General features: G+C 40.0%; 2 protein-coding genes and 1 long non-coding RNA gene across 8 annotated transcripts in view; 1 reads left to right on the top strand and 2 right to left on the bottom strand.

Annotated features, from left to right (window-relative positions):
• Positions 1 to 7,046: 7,046 nt before the first annotated feature.
• On the top strand, positions 7,047 to 22,957 carry LOC132794949 (uncharacterized). The gene is made up of 3 exons (XM_060805280.1): positions 7,047 to 7,973; positions 8,042 to 8,250; positions 22,793 to 22,957. The coding sequence occupies exon 1, from the start codon at positions 7,155 to 7,157 to the stop codon at positions 7,911 to 7,913; it is 759 nt and encodes a 252-aa protein (XP_060661263.1). The 5' UTR covers positions 7,047 to 7,154; the 3' UTR covers positions 7,914 to 7,973; positions 8,042 to 8,250; positions 22,793 to 22,957.
• LOC132794915 (uncharacterized) lies at positions 16,053 to 17,051 on the bottom strand. Of its 2 annotated transcripts, none has more exons than XR_009633373.1 (2): positions 16,392 to 17,051; positions 16,053 to 16,343 (listed from the first exon to the last, which is right to left on the bottom strand). It is a non-coding gene; the product is annotated as an uncharacterized LOC132794915 (long non-coding RNA). The 2 variants fall into 2 exon arrangements; XR_009633374.1 differs by having other exon boundaries at positions 16,053 to 16,334.
• The window catches only part of LOC132794948 (ATP-binding cassette sub-family D member 1), a 29,891-nt gene continuing 23,996 nt past the window's right edge, over positions 17,430 to 23,324 (bottom strand). For 3 of the 5 annotated variants that reach the window (XM_060805277.1, XM_060805276.1, XM_060805278.1), the window contains exons 5-9: positions 20,455 to 20,627; positions 18,609 to 19,486; positions 17,943 to 18,032; positions 17,743 to 17,868; positions 17,430 to 17,632 (exon numbers count right to left, since the gene is read on the bottom strand). In XM_060805277.1, coding sequence (XP_060661260.1) covers positions 17,533 to 17,632; positions 17,743 to 17,868; positions 17,943 to 18,032; positions 18,609 to 19,486; positions 20,455 to 20,627 — 1,367 coding nt within the window. In that variant the 3' untranslated portion in view covers positions 17,430 to 17,532. Of the gene's footprint in view, positions 17,633 to 17,742; positions 17,888 to 17,942; positions 18,033 to 18,608; positions 19,487 to 20,454; positions 20,628 to 20,669; positions 20,798 to 23,324 lie in introns of those variants that run through there. The other 2 variants (XM_060805279.1, XR_009633389.1) reach the window with 2 other exon arrangements.

Raw genomic sequence — 23,324 nt, 5'->3', positions numbered from 1 at the left:
GCACTGCATCGAGACGGCGACAACGAAGGCATACAGGCCATGGAGGCGAAATATGACCACTGCTATGCAGTGTATGAGCGGTGTCTCGCCCGTGTAAAGGGGGCAAATTACCCAAGTTTCCGGGTCAACCAGGAGTGAAGCATCCGCTCCTCCTGTGTACTCCAGTGGCTGCCGGCTCCCTCCAGTCGACACCGAAGTATTCCGTGGGGATTCCTTGCGGTGGGCGACCTTCCGTGATCTTTTCACGGCCATCTACGTCAACAATCCGAGGCTGACTCCGGTTGAGAAACATTTCTATCTAAATTCAGAGACCGCAGATGAAGCCAATGAGATTGTCCGACCGTCCGTATGAAACACTGGATCTCAAAGACTATAAGAGATAGAGCTATAATTTTTTTTTTCGACAGCATTTGTTGTTTGCACGCAGATCAAGTTTGTTTCAAATTTTTGACACGCCCACTTCCTCCCCTGCAAATCAATAACAAGCCTAATTTTAAAGCTATATATTTTGGTATATATTTTGGTAAATACAATAACTACTATAGTAGTTATGATTCTTGAAAATTTGGTTGCGATCAGATAAAAATTGTGGAAGGTTTTAAAGAAATACTTTTTTATGGGCAAAAATGCCTACTTACTGGGGGTCTTAATTGCTTTGGCCGACAATCTGGTACATTGTGCCGTCTATGGTATATTTTTACTACTGGTGTACTATATCGATATACCAAACATACCATTTGGTATATTTTTAGTATTTTTAAGTATTTTCGGTATATTTTGAAAATGATACCGCAATATTTTGCCTTTATTAAAAATGGGTAGCGGGTATCTTACAGTCGAGTGTTTTTTAATGGTATATACAATAATTACTATAGTAATTGTGGTGTACGAGTATATAATGTATATCGGTCTTGATCAGCCCCAACAGTCGAAATGAAATCGCCGTCTTCATCTGTCCGTGGATCTAAGAGACTATAAGATATAGAGCCATAATTTCTTGTCCTATAGCACTTGTTATATGCACACATAACAAGTTTTTTTCCTGGGTAGTACCAACTTGTCTACTATTGTAGTGGTCGTGTTGTCATCGGGCCACTGGAGCTGTGTAAACCAGAGAACGGCACGGGTATACAAGTTAAGAAGCAACACTTCCCAACATTAATTGAGCAGCCCTCGCATGCGCGGGCCGGCAACTTATTAAGCGACCCGCGCGCATAAGTCTCATGTGCCGCAATGCTTGTGCACCGTTATCCTTAGCAAGTACCGACGGATTTGTAGGAGGAGCCAGTACTTTTCCACTTGCGATGCTTAGCTTTAGCTGTAGAGGTTTATTTTATAAGTTTTGGTCTTGTTCTACACAGCAGCCTTAGCTGACGAATAAACGCTCCGGTACTTATCGTTACATCGACCTAACATATTTTTTATTGAAAACTTCACTGAGCCACAAGGCCAGTGATTAAAGGGTAATAGTTTCCTCCACCATACTTCATCACCCAGGATTCCCAGCGGACATCAAAATCACAACACTGGAGCTGATGATTTTAATAACTTACACACACAACCGATGCACCGGTTATTCATGTGCCTTTCGACAGACTTATAAGTATGTACTTACGATTTATGTACTTATGAGTATGAGTATCAAAAAATTCACATAGTCATGACAACGGTTGTCAAAAAAGGAGCATACTCATGAGTATAAGTCTTTTTAGACACCGGCTTATACTCATGAGTATGGGTATCAAGAAAGGCACGACACTTATTGTGCGAGAGCCGAGGCATACTCGGCAATTTGCTTTGTGTGTTTCTACACACTCGGGTAAAGCCGGTACCTGTGGTTATGGGTGCGTCTATCCGGTAGGCACAAACAATCGGTAAAAAATTATGAGTGGACAGGCACAATCATATGTATGTTCTGCCGAAGTCTGTTCGCTCATTATCGAGAAGCGCGTTCCGATACTTTCACAGGCAATTGCATGAGCACACTGCTCTCTCGATTCTTTACTGCATACGCCATAGCCATCGAACCACACTCGGCTACAGTGACGAGACGCTGTCGCACCGCAATAACTGTACTTGTCAAAGCGAAAAAATGCAGATAATCAATCACAGCGCAAATAACTCTCTTAATTACGCAGTGTCAATGTTCCGATACGCACATGCAACCAGTCTTGCCAGAATTTCATGAGCTGAAATAGCTAAATTGATAGAAAAAATATGCTAGAAATAGCTCAAAAAAAATATGAAACTGCTAAAAAAAAATTACTAATTTTTGTGTTACTTTTAAATGGTTTTTATTAAAATAAAACAGAAATTCGGTCTATATCGATGGTGTCCTCAACCGAATCTTTATATTTATCTGATTCAGATATCATTTTTAAATATTTTGTTGGCAATGTGTAGTTATTACAACACATTCCACTTCTTTTGAGTCCATATCTGTAAATGAACATTCATTTTATTAGTGTAAATCTTAGAATTGTAGTTATTAATGTAGCCTACCTTATGGCTAAAATAGCATTTAGAGTTTTTAAATGCCTTCCATTCCTCACTTTAGTTTTAACAAGTTGCACTTGGCTAAATACGACTTGATGTCATGCAGCTTCGCGCCTTCGTTGTATCTGTCACGTCTTAGCGTATCCAATCCTTAAACTCTTCATTCTGCAACCACGCGTCGTGAAAATGTTGTTTATAGATAACTTTCGACATTATCTAACTTGTCTTTTAAATATTTCCACCAGTATTTCGCTTAACAGATTCTTCACCGTTTAAAAATTTCACAATTTGTATCTAGCTCATGAGTGAACGAACTAAGTTCGCACATGAACTATAAACGGAATCGATAATGCAAAATTTTTGAGTGAACCTCAAAATACATCCTATCGATATCGCACATGAGCTATAAAAAGGATCGATAATGCAAATTTTTTGAGTGAACCACAAAATACATCCTATCGATAGAAGCGATATCGGTATTATTTAAAAAGTGCCAAAAGTAGCCGAATCTAAAAAAAAATGCTAGAATTCTAGCTAATACCATTTCACAAAATCTTTTAGCTTTTGCAGTTTCAAAATAGCTAGATCTAGCAATAAAATAGCTAATATGGCAGCACTGCATGCAACTACGCAGTGTCTATGTGCCGACACTAGATGCTGCATTACTCCCTCTCTGACATACCTATATAATTACAAAAGGGTATTTCGCATACTAGTATTTCCACAATTTCCATAAATTTCACGAAAAATAACCTGATATTTTGTTTGACCATTTGTCAAAGTAAAAAACACCCAAAAGTCATTGCAAGACGTCAATGGTCTTAAAATCCGAGTGTCTGAAAAACTTGAGTGTTTTTCAGAATTTGAGCAGATACTCATAAGACACAAGCCATTTCGTCATGATCGGCTGCACAAAGAACAACCACCGGCAAGACAGAAGTGTTTACATGCAGAGTATCTAAAATGATCGGATGCCGAAAAGGCAAAGGCAAGAAAAGCTGTACTCACATGATTTTGAGTGTGTGTTTATCTCTTACTCTGCTTGCGAGTGCTAAGTAGCACCCAAAAATTTATGGGTGTGAGTGGAGTGTCGAAATTTGCCATCCTTGATGTAAACTGAGGTAAGGCACTTCCTAATGGCGTCAGTTGACACATTATTGAAGAAACCTGAAATGTCAACGAAAGCCCCACACAACATATTCAATTGTTGCCAAATTAGCTTTTTCCCCGCTAGATCTGTCAGTTTTCAAAACCAAAATGCGGGATAAATTGAAAACTAGCGGCTAGCGGGAATTATGGCCATTTTCAAAACAAAACTAAACGGAAATTTGGTTTTTTAAAAACATCTGGTGCCTTCTTGTATTTTTATGTTTTACGAAGCCACAATAATTAATTTAATAACTTGCAGTATTTTTGGTAAAAAACAGCGATATGCCAAAAGATCTTTACATTTTTAACGATTTTTGCCAGTTTTATATAATGACCATCTGAGTATTTCACAATTTCCTAAACGATCGTGTGTGACAGTTAAAATGCCCATGATTTAAAAACAACAAGTAAGAAAGCTGTGAAATAAAAGCAAAATATTGCGGTATTATTTTCAAAATATACCATAGACGGCACATTATACCAGATTGTCAGCCAAAGCAACTAAGACCCCTAGGCGTTTTTACCAATACAAAAGTATTTCTTTAATTACTTTCATAGTTTTTATCTGATCGCAATCACACACAAAAATTCGCAGCTCTACCTTTAAAATCACGCTTTTTATTCGATTTTATTGATTTGCGGGGGCGGAAGTGGGCGTGGCAAAAATTTGAAAAAAAAACTTGATCTGCGTGCAAACATAACAAATGCTGTCGAAAAAAAATTATAGCTCTATCTCTTATAGTCTCTGAGATCTAGGTGTTCATACGGACGGACGGACAGACGGACATGGCTATATCGTCTCGGCTGTTGACGCTGATCAAGAATATATATACTTTCTATATAAACTTTCTAGGTGCTATTTTAAGCTGCAGTTTGACAGCCAACCTTCAGTGATGATCGGTGCTTCTACTTAGATTTGTTGTTGTCTTATTTGTTTAAGGGGCAACACCACTGTAATCCTTTTAGAAGTGGTTCCTTGCAATTTGTTTTTAAGCGGAAGCAATGGTGGTAAATAAATGATATTTGGGTATGTTGTGAAACACAAATTTAAAAGTACAATTAAATTTTTTTTTGCATGAAAATGAAATAGTTTCCACTTTAGGGTCGACGAACCGTAACATTTATCTCCCAATCGTTAAGAAAAACCCAAGAGACTTACCACAAACCTTCACGAATATCGTGATTGACAACAATCCCTAGTTATAACAACGGAGAATTGAATTAAGAAGTAATTCGTTTTTAACTTCAATAAACGACGCAAGATATACTATAGAGTGCAAAATATACCAGGTTGTCAGTCAAAACAACTAAGAACATCAGTAAGTAGGCGTTTTGGCCCATACAAAAGTAGTTCTTTAATAACTTCGACAATTTTTATCTGATCGCAACCAAATTTTTAGGAATCACAATAACTATAGTTATTATTATTATACCAAAATTCGACTCTAGCTTTAAAATTAAATTGTTATTCGATTATTGTGAATTTTGCTGTATCTCTTATAGTCTCTGTAATCCAGTGTTTCATACGGACAGGCAGACATATATACACTCGAGTTTAACGTGAGCACCTGCCATGTTGGCTTAATCCCACGAAGCCCGAGCTTAGGGATCAAATTAAGCGTTGATCAGCGCCCCCTTGGAATTCACCGCAGGTACACATTTGAAGAGCCAGTTGTTTGGACTAGACACTTCCTCTTGTGTGGGGAGCGAGGCCCATCTAAAACCTCTTCCGATTTTTGGTTATCGGCAACCGGTTGATTGTACGCAACTCCACGATGAGTATAATCCTCATTGTCCGCTTTGGACTACCACAGCCACCACGATACTCCCCGAAGGGCCGCAACCAAATACCAGGACGGACAAAGTCCGCGGGGACCTGGTTCCCGTGGTACCAGAAACTCACCTCTGGTCAGGTGTCGTACTTGTCAATGTACTACCAATTAAACTCCAAACAGTTATCGTTGGTGCCGCACCTCCTTAATCGCCTTTTACGATAAGTGGGGGTCCACTGTGGTTGGTATTCTTTACAACATCCACCCAGCCGCCAACCACAGGCAGACAGACGGACATGGCTAGATCGTCTCGGCTGTTGACGCTGATTAAGAGTATATTTATATACATCAGGGGTGCTCAAATTCGTCTTATGGCAGTGCGTTTACTAACACACCCACAAGAAAACGTGTACATATGTAGCGGCGCGTTTGTGTTGGGGCGAAGCTGTGCACTGAGAGAAAAAAAAAGTTTTAAATATTTATTTTTGGTTTTTTTTTTTTTCTACATTTGGTTTAAAAAAGATTCAATATTTATATTAATTTTAGTGGTTGATAATTTTAATTTTTAATTGAAAAAGCGAATACATCATTAGAATTTTATTCCGAAGAATCTTGTATTTTTTCGCACCTTCGGATTTCCAGAAATCCAGTCCTTTAAAATTGCATGACTTTAATTCAAAGTCACTTTGAAGATCGCACTATTCCAATTGAAACTCAGGACTTTGATCAATTATTTTACATGTCATTGGGTTGAAAAAAATGTCAATAATTTTCTTAACGCTAAAATGGCAAAAATCCTCTGCTCGGGGAGGGTCCGAGGGTGCTGGCTGGGTAGGATCTGTATTACCTCATTGTCAACGGGTAGCAGATCTCTACTATACGTCGATATTTCAGGAACTGCAGATCCTCGGGCATCTGTCTGAAGATAAGTAGCAGAATCCATGGTACGAGGTGTCTGGCGGTCAGACTGAAAACGCTATGGGGGGGCTCCCAAGAACAAAATTAGCCAAAAATGGTCTCAGAATGGACTCATTAAACAATTCAACCCGGCTGGGATGTCAGCCCAAACGTCGGTGGAACGCGTGACTGCTACCACCGGCGGGCACGGGGGGAGAGATCCTCTCTGCGTGTCGCCAGCGGTCACACCTCTGAGGCGGCGGGAGCAGGCCGTATCAGTTGTAACAACACTGCCACCAAAAATTCGAGGTTGGTGCGCGCGGGTGCTGTGGTCTTAACCGGCACGGACCAAAAGAGCGCTGCGCCAACTTCTACGGTGGAGGGGGAACGTCTTCCTCTTCAGTCACCCCTGCCTATCGCCAGCACCTCCAAGGTTGCGCAGCGGGGCACGGGGGGCTGAAGGAGAAGGCCAAAAATAAGGCGGCGACCCGTATTCACGCAAGGCTTAGTGGCGTAGCTAACCTGTCCGTCAAGGACCAGGAGAGGCTTGCCTGGGCCAGCACGTGGATGCGGGAAAACCAACTTAGCCCCCTTCCAAAAGACACTAAAGTGCAGAACGGTTCTACCGGCCCTGCCAACAACAAGGTGGAGTCCATGGCAAGCAAGCGCCAACGGTCCGCTAAGAGTCCCAAGCAAGGGGCCCCAGTGAGCAAGAGGCTGCGAGCACCTGGCTCCACCAACACGGACTCGAACAAGACGAGACAGAGAGCAAAGGTTGCTGAAACTGCCAGGCGGCATCTCGCCGTTGCTCTCATAGACAGAGGGGAACCTAACGGGAAAATGTCTGCAGAGCGGTGGCGGTTGACCCATAGTAAGCTGGTCGACGCACTGTTTGTCAGGATGGAGAATGTCCCAGACAGTCAAATGCCTACATTCGAAGGCACTGGCTGGATGAATGGTGTCAAGATCCTGACATGCAAGGACGACCCAACATTGCAGTGGCTGCAAGCGACCGTACCCAAACTGGACGGACTGTGGGAGGGGGCCAATCTGGACGTGGTGGACAGGAATAATATTCCGTCCATGCCGAAGGCGAAAGTCCTTTTCCCAATAGTTGTTCAGGGAGAGCGGGCGCTTCAGCGGCTTAAAAAGCAGAACCCGGCCATACCGACGAGTGATTGGTCCGTGCTGAAGGTTGATGAACCTTTACCCAGTGGTGGGCAGCACGTGATCATTCAGATCAATAAGGAGGCCGAGGATCTGCTATACAAGCGCAATGGGAAGATGGCGTGGGGCTTAGGGAGCGTGTACCTTCGCCTCAAAAAACGTCATCCCAACGACGAGGACACACACACGCTGAGGTCAGGGGAGGTTGAGGCAGATCGCGGTCTTGAGAGCGTGACCGACGCCACCCAGTACCTCAGCTTGACTGACAAGACGGAGGAGGTGAGGGAGGAACTGTCCATGCAGACGGGCCCCCCCGCGAGTTTGCTAACCTCTAACTCAACCTCCATAAATCCAAAACGGCTTCGGCGGAGCTACTCCTTGCCCTGGAGGAAGTGTCCGCCTACGCGGCTTTGGTCCAAGAACCGTGGATAGCGTCGGAATACGGTGGCTGGGCTGAAGTCGCCTAACAATGATTTGTACGTCCCGACATTGGTAAGTAGATCGAGAACTGCCATCCTTGTGAAGAAGGGGCTAAAAGCTCATCTACTACCTAATTACAGCAATGACGATCTAACCGTGGTGGTGCTGGAGAGCCGTGAAGGATGTTTGCTGCTGGCATCCTGCTATATGGCCCACGACAAGCCGGCTCCACCTGACGAGCTGCGGAGACTGGTGGACATGGTCTGCTCCTCCAATACGCATATTATAATCGGAACGGACGCCAACGCCCACCATAGCGTCTGGGGAAGTCCCGACATTAACGACAGGGGTGAGTCAGTTCTTGATTTTATCCATAACCATAAGCTTAGACTAGCCAACAGAGGTGAGGTATCTACCTATGTAGGTCCCACCTCTAGTAATGTGCTGGACTTAACGATTGCGACTGAGTGTACCAATGTAGAAGAGTGGAGGGTCCTGGATAGACCCTCCTTCTCGGATCACAAGTACATTCTATTCACCATTCCTTTTAACAGGGTACCTGCGGCTCAGCCGTTCAGAAATCCCCGTAACACGAACTGGGCGAAATTCTCTAGCCTTGTTTCCAAGTCTCTTGGTCCGCCGGGTAACATCAACTCGGTACAGGATCTAGAAACTACTGTCAATGTCCTCTCAGCAGGACTACTTTCAGCGTTTCGGCAATCTTGTAGGCTCTTAAGACCGACGAGAAGATCGAAGCCACCCTGGTGAAACCCAGATCTCTCATCGCTACGTGGGGAGCTTACTAGCATGTTTCAACTTGCTAAGAAGGCGGATAACGAATATGTCTGGGACGAGTATAGGTCTCTCCTGAAGTCCTACAAGAAGATGATCCGATCATCCAAAAGGTCTTCATGGAGAACCTTTTGCTCGGACCTGGATAATATTAAAGACACCTCCAGACTGAGGAAGCTGCTGTCCCAGCAGGCTTTCAGTCCTAGTCTGCTCAAGTCGGGCGATGGAGCGTGGACGGAGAGTAGTGCTGAAACTCTTGAAGCACTGCTCTCAACTCATTTCCCGGGATGTATTGGAATAGAGAATAGTGACTGGCAGCTCTTTCCTAATCTCCCAGTTATGAGACCCCCTACCGGTCTAATTACAGATAACAAAATAATTTGGGCTATCGACTCCTTTGCGAAGGTCAGGTCGCCCGGTCTCGATGGACTTTCGCCAGCAATGCTGCAAGCCAGCAAGCCCACGATTGTTCCGTGGCTATCGGGTATCTATTCGGCGTGCCTCGCATGAGGTCATATCCCCACTCTTTGGAGGACCTCGAAAATCATTTTCCTGCCCAAGGCGGGAAGTTAAAGCATGGGCCGAATCAGCCGGGCTCAGCATTAACGCGGACAAAATGGACCTTATCCTCTTCACAAAGAGGTATAAGGTACCTGCGTGGTCCCCCCCCAAAAATAGGCTGCACTATGCTAAAGCCGAGCCTAGCAGTAAAATACCTAGGTGTGTTCCTGGATAGCAAACTGTCATGGAAGCTCAATGTGTTAGAAAGGGTGAAGAAGGCCACCGGAGCCTTGTACATGGCGAAAAAGATGCTTAGTTGCACTTGGGGCCTCTCTCCTAATCTAATGCGGTGGATATACATCTCAGTTGTTCGCCCTATCCTCACCTACGGTGTTCTAGTGTGGTGGCAGGCCACGGAAAAAAGAACGTACCTATCCATCATGGAAAGGACACAGCGTCAAGCGCTACTGTGTATCACAGGCGCTCTCAGGTCGACGCCAACTAAAGCCCTCGAGGTAATAGCTGGTGTCGAACCATTAAACCTATACGCGCAATCCATAGCCGCAAAATAGTCCTTACGGATTGCCGCAACTGGCAATCTGGGTCTGCTAGGCTATGGTCACAGCGCCATTGGTAGGGAGACTAGTAGAGACTTGGACTATACTTTCCCCTTACCAGTACTGACCATATTAACACAATATTCTTGGAACCGGAGTGCTGGCGGGAAGGGTTATGCATTCCCGAAGCCCTCAACCTTTTCACCGACGGGTCGAAGATGGATGATGGTGTCGGAGCGGCCGTATACTGCCCAGACCCGGTCTCCAAACAATCCTATAAACTCCCAGACCATTGCAGCATCTTCCAGGCGGAAGTTTTTGCCATTGGCAAGGCTGCCGAATTGGCTCGGGGTTTACAGCGTAATCACACCTCTATTAACATATTTGTTGACAGCCAGGCTACAATAAGATCAATGCACTCTGATGTGGTCAAGTCCAAAGTTGTCCTGGACAGCAGAAGAGCAATTGAGTCGCTGAACGCATCTGCGGTCGTGCGTATCTATTGGATCCCAAGCCACCAGGGCATCGATGGCAACGAGATCGCAGACACTCTCGCCAAAGAGGGAGTGGGGCTCGATGTCGGTAACATGTGCAATGTTTCGATATCCCAGCGAACTCTAGGCAGTGAAATTGAGGTGCGCTCTAGACTTCAGTGGGACGCGAGCTGGCGTAATGCCAACTCGTGCAAAACTGCAAGGCTGATGTGTGCCTCTACTAACAAAAACTTAACCAAATTCGTCATGCAGCTTTCAAGGAAAGACTGCAGGCTAATGCATTTTAACTGGTCACTGTCTGTCAGCTGTCCATGTTGTAAAGCTGGGCATCACGAACAGTGATCGGTGCAGGAAATGCAACAAGCCCGGGATTAAGGAAACACTTGAGCATCTTCTCTGTAGATGCCCAGCGTTATCCCGACTCCGGTTGAAATACCTTAATTCGCCGTGCCACAACGATCTTCGGGACGTTTCACGGCTACATCCAAGGATGCTGCTGGTTTTTGCCAAAAATGCATCCATACTGTGCGACTTCTGAGACGAAGATACGCTACCGGTACAGCTACGGACCTCCACTGGTCTATGCTTTGTCCCGTACAGGGGCAGCCGGTCCCACCTAACCTAACCTTTTTTGTTTCTAGTATCTCTAATTATTATATTATCCTAAATTTGTGGGATCTAGCTTACGTCCCTTTTCACTTCAACATTTTTATATTTTTCGGCTTATTGTTTTCCAGTATAATTCGCTCTATTATATGCTACGTCTATATTTATTTTTTCTAGCGTAATCGTCTTTATTTGATCGTGGGGTGGCGTCGAAAGAATAAGAAAAACTCCTCTTTTCGAAACATCACTTTTATTTTTTCTTCCCGCAAAACACTTGTCGTGCACTTGTAAAAGAGAACATATGTATGTAAAAAAGTACAAAAAGTGGACACAAGGAGAATCTCGATCCGTGCGACTTTGCGTGGCACAAGGCCACACGCACAATACACTAACTTTGTCGCTATCGAAAACCATTCGATGTGGATCACAACAACACTTCAGTGCACTGTTAACTGGTAAGTGCGGTCACATCTGCCATCAACATCCTCCCACGCCGACGGGTGGTACGGCGGCAAGGTTGGGGATCAACTTCCAGCAGCATCTTTCGACGGAAGTCGGATGTACGTGACCGTATGATTACTCTATTGGAAGTAGTATCAGCTTAGCGCTAGGTCTGCGACGACTCGGACTTTAGTGTCGGTGCCTGGGCACGACATTAGCACCCATCGGAGGCGCAATTCGTTGGAGAGAAGGTTGTCGCCCTTAACTAAATCACCGATTTGCAGGTTCCGCGTGAGGAATTGCTATTTGGTCCGATTATGCATCCCCTTTAGGTATTTATCCTTCCAACGGAAACAGAATTGTTGGTGGAGCCTTCAGTCGCTGCTAACGATTCAGGATGGAGGTGGCCGGTTGATTGGATAAGTGGGTCACCTATTAGGAAATGGCCATAAGTCAAGGCCAGTAGGTCCGTAGGGCACTCGGACATCAGGGAGACCGGGCACGATAGGATAGCTCTTCGAACTATTGTTCGTTGAAGTCGTCTTGTAAAACCTTAAAACTTTTCATGCCGGCTTCTCATAACTGTCCCATAGGTGGGGCGCCTGATGTAGAACCAGGATAGGTTCTGGTGGCCATTTTTCGAGTTGACGACCGCTCTGGTCGCTTCCAAGAATTCGGTCACGGTCATCTTTTTGGCTCCATCGAAGTTCTTGTCGTTATTAAAGTGCATCTTCTGTTGACAGCCACGCCGTTCTATAAAACGGGAAAACGCAGCAAGGAATTTCTCTGTCGTGAGGTCTGACGTCGCCACAATGACGCAGACGTACTTCTTGGTTATGAGGCAGGCTCGGCCGGTGTAGTTTTTCACTTTGAATATGAAATGGTCTCGAGAAGGATGTAAAAAGAACCTTAAAGTTTTAGGTATTAACTTTAATAAATTCTTCTTGTGATGTTTCTTTTGTGTTTGTGGACAAATTTCCATATTTTTTTCGCTCATTTTTATGATATCATTTTCAATAGGAAGCTTGTTTTAACTGCGAGATTTCACGCATGTATGTATGTACATCTTTGATCTTTCTTGCACAGAAGAGGGTACAAATGCAAAAAAACTAGATTAACTAGTTGGTAGAAGAAAGCATAAAAAACAAAGGCTACGCAGTTGACATGATAAAACTTGTAATCACGAAACACCAATACTTGCTTAGTCGGGAATTCTTCAATAGTGAAGCTTCATGCAATATATTGCCAAGCTATAAGAAATCCTTTTACAACAAGTCAATGAAATTTACCAAAAAAAAAATCTAAATTTTTTTCCTCTACATTTGATTTATTAGAAGATTTTTGTTAATCCTTTTTGCAATAAGTGCAAAAAAATTAATTTTTTGTGATTTAAATACATTTATTCCTATATATGATTGAAAGAACTAGAGAACCCCATTTGATTGTTGAAGATAATTTAAATATTCATATCTTGGATGCTATTATATTTACGAAATTTTAGTACTGTACCTCAGCCCCAAGTATTTTGGCGCACCATCGACATATAAACCATTCTAACGTCGTATGGGAGCTATAGGATATAGTCTTCCCATGTAGCCAATTTTTTTACTATATATATGTATAAAATATTTTATTAGACTTTTGGGGAAAATTTCATAAAAATATCTTAAGGAAAAATATTTATGGCCGCGGCTCCAAACAAGCCCAACTCAAGGCCATGTAAGGATATTTGATGAGTGAAAGGAACCAATAGTCGGGCAAAAGAGGAAGAAGAAGAGGAGAAAGTAATTGAATAGCTTTTACCATAGCGCAGTGAGTGAGATGCTCTTAGACACCCACAAGCCCGTAGAATTCCCTTACCATTCGGACCGAACTTAAAGGACTTTTGCTTGGACTGCTTCGGAAAGGTTTGGATAGCCTTCAACACGCTTTTGTCGATTGCCGTCCATTTCCTCAGCGGAAAGCCAGCGGTGTTCACGGCTGCACACACCCGTAATGGACAGACCCTTCTTTGGTGTGTGTCTTTGCTAGTACGTCGTCCATGTTCATACTGTCGGAAATGACTTGGCTTGCGAGAGGATACTGCAAGCGCATATCATCATCGAGTTGCTGGAGGACCCGTAGGCCCAGACGCGCAATTAACACCGAACGTAACAGTGTTTAACTCGATGTCACCGATATCACCGATGTGCGAAACAGAATACGTGTGTGCTTCGAATCCACAAAGAAATTAGGAGTCGTGACCACTGCCTGCGGTGAGATGGGTGTCATGTGACCCAGGTCCACATACTCCTGCAAGACGGCATTGTACTGCTCCTTTAGAGTATCGTTTCGGGTCAAATGATTCTCATTCTTGAGAAATTCGGCTAGCGCTATGGATCTAGAATGACCCAAGTCAATGCAATCGTGTTTCCGGAATGGAAGAGTCTCCCGATATCTCTGCTGCTTCTAAATTGCTGCCCCGACTCTTGTGAAACCATGTACAAGTTGAAAAGAATCTTGAACTGGCTCGTTTCCAGTAAGAGCTTGTTTTCGAAGCGCTCACAGAGAGTACCCCAAGCCGACGCAAAACCGTCGTTTGTTAGCTGAAACTGATATGGAAAATAAATGGATAAATTTGCGTGAAAAACTTCAGTGTCCCGCGGAGGGAGCCGGCAGCCCCCAAAGGAGGCGTGAATTTTTCACTCCTGACTTAACCGGATACTTGGGTAATCTGCCCCTTCAAAGGGGCGAAGCACCGCTCGTGCACTAAATAACAGTGGTCGTATTTAGCCTCCATGCCCTTATTGTCACCGTTCCGTTGGAGTGCATCTGCGCACGTAAGCGGCCTCGACATTGTCACGACGCATCTCGTACGTATGTACGTCATCGACTTCGGGTGCAGGACCTCTGACCCGACTCTAAAACTGGACTAATTTGTCGTGACTGTGACGAAACTCTTGAAAGCCATAATTTGGTTTCTGATCAGTTTCGCTTGGACAGCTCGTGTGGTTGCCTGATTTTGAAGCGGAAGCTTCGCTGTGGCGCATAGCGAGTCGGCTCAGCGACTAAGGAGTTTTTGCAGACGAGGTAGCAGGCGGAGACGGACGATCCCTTTTGATGCGAATTTGAGCTGCAGGAGTCGCATCGACGAGAATATCGTTTTGGACTCAGAAGGAGCGGGCGAAGCGGACGACAAACAAAGAACTAGAGCGGTTGGGACCTTGAGGGAGAACTTGGACTCTTTATCAGCACCCTTTTAGCCTTCGGTCATATTATGCTTTGGGAATTACCTCAGAGTCTTAATGAAAGTTCGGTTATGCCACAGGGCCCAACCGAAAGCAACCGAAAATGTATATATGTCGGCTGTAGGAAGCAACACTAATAATTGTTAAATAAAACTCCAATTTTTTGTGCAGCGTGAATCTGTATTGTTTGCACTTGCGCACGGAATGAATTCAATGTATAGCTTAATTTAACTTAATTTATTTCGGATTGCGTGTTAGTTGCAAGCATGACATATGTATATGTATATAGAGGAGTACAGTACATAAGACAAGGTACATGTCTATGAGATTATAGCCTAGTATATTGTTATTTAAGTTAAATAACAGTACGAGTTATTTCTTCCAATCGCAGTTTTTGAGGACGAGAAACTCGTATGTGAAACAAAAACCAAAAAAACAAGTTTATAGGGACAATAATTATGTGCCATAGACGGAGTTGTGTTGAAACTGTATACGAAATATTGCATTCATACGTCCCATTCAATTTTATCAACCGATATGTATGAAAGTCTATATTCGTTATAAGTTATTTGACTGTTCCAACTGTCTAGTAATGTTGTGCAATAGAAGTTATATTATTTTTATTCAGATAATTGTACAAATCGCTAATTATTTAATTAATATTAATAATTGTTATACTCGGTTCGCATGTCGGTATTGAACGTATTTATTGGACCGTACTTAGAATAAAAGTTTCAAATATTGCCATCGCGGTATTGGCATTTTTATTTGGTATCGGAATCGCGACTAAGTCGCTTTGAATAGGTTTTTGCAATGCCTGTGTGACCTTATATTGGGTCACTGGGTTAAGTAGCGCTACTCTCAATGATTTTGTTATTTTGTTGTTAAAAATTATCAATTGACTCTTGTTCAAAGATATTTTCCTAACGCAAATTTTGTCTTGGCTGATTTCATGAATACACGCTTGCTTTACAAGCCTTTGGAAAAACTGACCTAAGTCTAGAAGTCCACTGGTAAACAATTATTATTTTGGCATATAAAAAATAAAAAAAAACTCCAGATAAAACACTTATTACATTTATGTGTTGTCTAAGACTGCGAATTGTGTGTAATGTCCAATTAATGCGTATTTTTATAGAAATATAACATGAGTTCCTTGTGTTTGTGGGTTAAAACAACCCAACACCCAACGTCCGCTAACATAAACAAAGTATAGTACGTGTCAGTTTGTACCGATAAATTCCATTGTTCATTGCTAATTAACACTTTTCCCCGATCGTTCCCCTTTTCCCAATATTTCCGATATCAGTCGCAGCAACAATCGCAAAATATCCCAAGTGTTAGATTGGATTTTCGCAAAGATGACTTTATTCAAATAGACAAAAACACCATTTATTATATTATCTAAGTATATCGATTGTTGGGAATGTTGCTCACACTGATGTGCTCTCTCTCACTTCGTCCGTAATTTTGAAGAGTGTGCATGTGGTCTGATGTTGAGTAAAAATAACTAAATAAATAATAACTAAATAATTAAAATAGAAAGCTCGTGTATTTTATTAATATAATTGGGTGTATTTTTCAAAAGGGTTTTGGCCCAGAGGATGTCGCACTTGGGTGACTCATTTTTAGGTTTTGCATCTAGTGGTGCCACAGCTCGTGAAGTTTTCAAGAACTTAGATGCCGTATACGAACGGAAAAGTTTGGCTTCGCAACTATCAGTGCGCAAACGACTTCTTACACTTAAACATTCGAGCGAGATGCCACTTTTAAATTTTTTCTTTATTTTTGATGAACTCATCGATGAGTTGTCAGCTGCAGGCGCTAAAATTGATGAAATGGATAAAGTTTCACACCTACTGATCACATTACCTTCGTTATACAATGGCGTTATAACAGCAATCAATTCGGTGCAGGACACAGAAACATCCGTGATTACTCCGTGGTGAGCTCACTAGCATGCTTCAACTTTCTAAGACGGCAGACAACGTCTATGTCTGTGATAAGTACAGGTTTTGTCCAGAAGTTAGGACTTCTAGACGAAGATGATTTGCTAATCGAGAAGGTTTTTATGCGAGCCTTCTGCTCAGGCCTAGATAACAAGAAGACACCTTAAACTAAGGAAACTGTTATCCAATCAGGTTTCCAGTCTCAATCAAATCTTATTCACCGGGATGGTGCGGAACAGGGAATTACGACTGGCAGCTCTTTCCAAGTCTCCCTGTTATGCTTCCTAGAACTACTAACTTTGCTTACCATAATCCCTTCCGTCTTCTGTGTGTGAAGTATAATAATATCAATAATCAATCTTATTATTAGCATATTTTTCGAGTATTACTTTGTTTTCTTTTTTTATATCCTAGCATAGTTTGCTTCCCTATTAATATAGTATTACTATTGTATTTAATTAGCTGCTCAGCGTCTTTTTAATATTTATTCGCGGTTTTTGATTGATGCATGCTGTTCACAAATTTATTTTGTTTTGTCCGCGCGTCAACAACCCCTTGGTATCGCTGGGTCACTTGATGGTACGCCGTTAGTACGTCAACGTCCAAAGATATAAATATAAAATATATATATGTATGTATAAAGGTAAAATCATTGCTAAATTTGACGCCTCACATTTTTTTTAAACATTTTTAGACTTGCAATTTACTAGAGGTAAAACTTATTAAAATGTAGACTGTCTGAGAACTTTTTTTTGCCTGCTACATTCATTTGCATTAACATATCCTATATTTTTATAGTTTTTCATGGAAACAGAGTATAACAAAATCTGAAATAAGTATCATAGATAATATCAATTTAAATGTCGTCTTTTCCGGTTCTGCTCTTTAAAAAAAAAATATATATAACGCTGTTGATATCACTCATTCATTTAAATAAACCACTTATTATAAAAAACAATAATTTGCAAAGCAAGCTTGCAGATATTTATTTTAAAATCGTCGTGAATACATCATTAAATGTATGACTTTATTTACAATATGCTCTTTCTAATACATCATGAAGCTTAACAAATGAATTGATCTTTCTGTTCTTCATTGGTTTCCATTTTCCTAAACATCCAACTTCCTTGACCGTCAAACTCAAGAATATGAGTGTGAAATTTCCTTCATAAAAAAAAATTGTTGACAAAATTATGTTATTAAGAATAATAATTTATAATCTTAATGCTATTTATATACATTATAAATTATAAATTATAATTATTTATTCTTACCAGAGGGTGGGTCTATGTGTTATCGTCAGCAGTGTAATACCCATGTTTTTTGCTTTTTCATATATAGAGCTCTCAACGTCAATTGATACTGCACTTGTACATTCATCAAGAAGTGCATACTGGGGTCTGCTCCAAGAAAAATTTACTTATCAATTCTAATTACTTAAATCATCAAAAGGATTTATCGCCATCAGACTTACTTGTGATAGAAAAGTCGCGCTACCGCCATTCTTTGTTTTTCACCTCCCGATAGAATATCCTTCCAATCTCGTATAACTTCAAAGTTGTCACTGGCGAACAAACAAATATAATGTCGTCTAATATGAATATTATTATTATTATTATATCCCTACAACCCACAAGGTAAAAGGGTTTTATAATACATTTTTTTTTTAAATGCAATACATGAGCAGGCAAAAGAAAACATCTCTGATACAATAAAGTTACCAAATTTTAGGAGCACGCGAGGGATAAGATTTTGTTAATCTAATGGATTCCGAAATACTTTTTTTTAACTTTATTTAACTTTAGTCATTATTTGTATTTTATTATTTTTTTTTATTTGAATAAAATGTATAAAATAACTAAAAAAGTAAACAAAATTTGTTGGAATATGGCTCAAAAATTTGGGTAAATCATTGCTAAATTTGGAACACTATATAAGGAGTATATTATAAAATACTTCTTTTGCCTGCTACATATGTACATTCGCATTACCGTAATATACAATATTTTTATAGTTTTCATGGAAACAGGGTATAATAAATTCTAAAATAAGTATCATAGATAATATCAATTTAAATGTCATTCATAAAAAGAATGTAATAGTTAATTAATATGTAAATTTGTATTTATGTTGTATTTACCGTTGCGCAATATGCTCTAGGCTGACCATTTTTAATATGCTTCTTAATTCATTCTCAGTGATTCCTTTGCGCTTCATATCATCTCTAGTATCTGGATATATGATTTGATCACATAAACTGCCAATGGACATATATGGTCGTTGGGGAATGTAAAACATGCAGGGTTTGTTTTCAAATGGGCGCGGAATATGCAATTCACCAGCATAGATTGGCCATAATCCGCTTAAAATACGAAACAAACTTGATTTTCCACATCCATTTGGTCCTGTTATCAATACATGAACACCAGGTTCAAAACACAATGTCAAGCTTGGAACAACGATATCACAATTGGGTGTCACAACCGGTACTGCACACAAATTAATCGACATCACATTGTTATCAGTATAGATAATACGACCCTTGGCTATCGGTTTGCCGTTTCTATACTCAATGATTCCACTTGTATCCCGATTATGCTCAGCAACTATTGCTTTGCTATAAATGCCTTGTGATGTTTCTGTAAACACATCCAACATTCCTGCAACCCGAAAGGTGTATCCGGCCAATGCAACAACTTCTTTATATGATGACATTAATCGTTCTATAGCGTCCGCTGCCGAAATAAGTAAATTTCTAGACGTTGTTAGATATTGTGTTCGCTCGCTGATATGTGAAGCATTCGCTTCACTTGGCGATGTTGTCGTTGATGTGGAGGAAGAAGAAGGAGTTGCAGAACCAGTTAGTATTGGCAGAGAGACCATCACCATGCCAGTGCCAGACCAGAGATATTTCATAAAGAATTGTTCGAGCATAACGAACCACAGCTTCTGAGTAAATATGTTATTCATTTGGGTAACTAAGCGATTGTATGCCTGTCGCAACTGCTGAAGCTCCACCTAAATAGTGAAAATAAATAGATTATTATTATTATACTTGAGATGATACTTTTATACCCGCTACCCATAGGGTAGAAGGGTATTATAACTTTGTGCCGGCAGGAAATGTATGTAACTTGTAGGAGGCATCTCCGACCCTTTAAAGTATATATATTCTTGATCAGCGTCAACAACCGAGACGATCTAACCATGTCCGTCTGTCCGTATGAAACACTGGATCTCAGAGACTATAAGAGATAAAGCTATAATTTGTTATGTTTGCACGCAGATCAAGTTTGTTTCCAATTTTTACCACGCCTATTTTGGTGTATTTTAAGAAAAATACTGCAATATTTTGGATTTATTCAAAATGTGTAGCGGGTATCGCACAGTCGAGCACACTCAACTGTAACTTTCATACTAGTTTTTATCAGCGTCAACAGCCGAGATGATATAGCCACATGCGTCTGTCTGTCTGCCCATAGGAAACAATATAGATAGAGCTAAATTTTCGACAGCACTTACTCTTTGGCGACGCGAAGACAGGATGCCAGAGGTCTGATGTTGTGCATTCAGACCCCGTCCATCGTAACAATATTCACAAACAATAAACCGAGTAATATGCGCGTAATAGCGTTTTCATGTTTTCACAATCAGTAAATCTGAAGAAGTGCCTTGAAGTATTGGCTTCACATACAATTCCGTCAACAAATATGTTGATAGTCAAGAAGCCATGAAATCAATTCACTCTGAAGAGGTAAAATCGAAGGATGTCCTAGAGAGCAGACGAGCTAAACGCAATTGCGATTTTGCTTTAGATGTAGGCGTAGCAAATTTAAATGCTCATCGCAAGCAGTGGTAATATTTTGCCAAAATACAAGAAATAAGGCTACACTAAAGTTCTGCAAACAATACCAGCATAAACGGTTACACGGTTAGAAAATTAATACTTACGTACTTATTGATTCATAAAGAATATAAAATCTCACCTTGTGTCCACCATAAAAGGCAATTTCTTCTGCGTTTGTTATAATACGGGAATGTATATGTCTAAGGTAACCGTAGCGATTTGCCTCCTCCGAGACGAGTTGTCCAAATTTCGGAGAGACAATCCGTAATATATGTGCCGTAAGTGCAATAACTGTTATCGACAGAGCAGGTCCTATTTGAAGATTAATACGTAAAATAAAGAAAAAATACTAACATTTTAGTCCAGGGTTTAAAAAGCTTTCGAGATCTTATGATGAAAATCGTATAGTTTCGTTAAAAACATATTTAATTGTTATATAATTTAACTCTTGTCCGTTGCAGGAGTGCGACCCAGGATTTCCCAATTACAAAGTTAAATTCTTCTTAAAAAGAAAGTAAATATATTGGGGTAAAATAAACATATTTTGTTACAAATCCAATTTCAACACTAGAATCAGTCGTGGGTACGACAAATGTACTTAAAATATTGAAACTTAACAACAACATATTGCAACTTCGGGACCCACAAAGAAAAAAGGTGAAAGTAAACGAAATTATCATTTAACAGAATGTAATTTCCTAAAATGAATTAAATTTTGCGGAGTGTTTTTTCGTTAATTTTCAAGTACCGGATTGAGGAAAACTTGTATTGAACTTGTTCTCAAATGTAAGACTTTTCTGCTGGCAAAAAAATATTCAGTTTTAATTTCAACTTAAAAATTCAAATTTGTCGACTGACGAAGACTTGACAAATAAGCCTACTGTATTACAAAAACATTGTCATTTTGTTCCAGGAGACCACTTTTGTTGGTATTTATTAATAACTCCTGAACTTCATAAGATTTTTTGGTGCGGTTTGTTTATTTCAACTAAGGACGGCCCTTAGAATAAAATTGGTAAAGTAAGCGTGACCATGAAAATAGTTTTTTTTTAATACAAATTAAAAATTTCACGAATTTAGACCTAAGTTTGGAGTGATATATAAGTCAACGTTCTCAAAAATGCTGAACTGAAAGCGACACCACGAGTGCTGAATAAGCATTGCACCAATGCATTGGTCCGGATGTCGTTGCATAGACGTCAAGAACTGCATATTTTAGCGACTGCTATGAGACGATTGCCAAACTTTTATAATACAAAAAATTATAACAATTAGTCTTGAAATTGTCTTTGAAACAAATAGATCGCTTCGATTCATTAATAAACAAACCAAACTTCAATTCTCAATCTATTTTACTCATGAACAAAGTTCGAGAATCTAATCGGTATCCATCTAAGTTACAGTGAGTAACAAATTCAATTAATTTATATATGAAGATTGGTTTATTGCTTCCTCACATTGGCTTCGAATCATTAAGCAATTAAGATTTAATGGAAAATCCTTACTTAAATCATAAAATATTTATTGATTATAAGGCTAAAATCAAAAGTATTGTAATTCTCAGCCTTATCATGCTAAGCAAAAGTAAACACATTCTATGCGGTCGTCTAACCTAGTCAAAAATCTACTCACAAACTTTAAAATTTCAATTGACATGTGTAATTACAAGTGTTTTAATATTCTATATATGTATGTATGAGTTCCCATTTAAGATCACTAATATCAGCAGAGCCATATTTTGCTCATTGAAATTGAAAATATCTTACATTTCACTATGGGCCCCATTTAGCATGACTTAAAACGCTCCACCATTTTCAAAGTTTTTCTTTTAAAAAGGATTTGAAGTAACTTATTTTTTATGTATTTCTAATTTTTATCATCTTCCACGTCGTAATTGGTTATTTATTTATTCGAAAATCTAAAATAGAAAGCATAAGAAAAAATCGGTCTCTTGACCATTACATACAAAGTTTTTAATCAAACTTTATATCTTTTAATTAGTAACATACCAAACATGTTAGATTATGATTATCTATGTATTCTATAGGTTCACGACCAATTAACGTGTTTGGTATGGTATGATACGCAAGTCCCAATTATTATTTTTTATTCATATTTAACTGCTCATCTTTTATACACATAAAAAGACGAAAAATATAAAAAATATAATATAATATATTTAATACCTCACTTACTATAAATATAATAATAATACAATTCCGGAAGAATTTTTTCCAAATTTTCGATTTTACTAATTTTTTAAATTTTTCGATGTTGTTTAAGCTTGTATAAACATACTATATATATGTAATACATAGATATTATTTACATATGTTGAAGGTTAATTAACGCTCCAAAGAACTATGGACACAAATTCAGCTTTTTTGGAATTTTTACCATTTTTAAAGATAAAAATATGAAACTTTGTACATATACCTAAAAAATAAAGATAGAATTTCGGATTTATTTTTTTCCAGTTGGACCACGCCTTCCTTCCCGCCCACCTTACCATAAGGTTAAAAATTTCGAATTTTGTCTACAAATTTGTTTTAAAATTTAAATTCATTGCGCTCGTAACTTGCAACACTAACCGATTGTCATGAAACCTTAACGAAGTCAGTCACAAATAAAATTTCGTACATAGCAGACGTGCTCGGCGATCTTTTTCTTTCTATACATACACACACACACAGCCAAGTATAACTTTTACAGGTTATGGGCTCAGGCACGCGCGGTGCTTTTGTGTATGTATAAGAAAAGTTGGACTTGTTAACGAAAAAGGGACGCGACCGAAAGTGAATTTTTAATACCATTAAAAAATGAATTCTCTATATCAAATTGAAAAACTTGAAGAAAAGAATTACGATTCTTGGTGCATTCACATGCGGTGTGTTTTGGTACATACGGAATTGTGGCAGCTGGCATCGGGTGCTCTGAAGCTCGAGGATGCTAGTGAAGGATTTGATTGGCATGACAAAGACAGTAAGGCCTTGGCCATGATGACACTAA

Source organism: Drosophila nasuta, chromosome 4, assembly GCF_023558535.2.
Source record: "Drosophila nasuta strain 15112-1781.00 chromosome 4, ASM2355853v1, whole genome shotgun sequence".
Lineage (NCBI taxonomy): Eukaryota > Metazoa > Arthropoda > Insecta > Diptera > Drosophilidae > Drosophila > Drosophila nasuta.
Note: the sequence above shows the minus strand (reverse complement) of the source record. Positions and strands in the feature narration are given on the sequence as shown.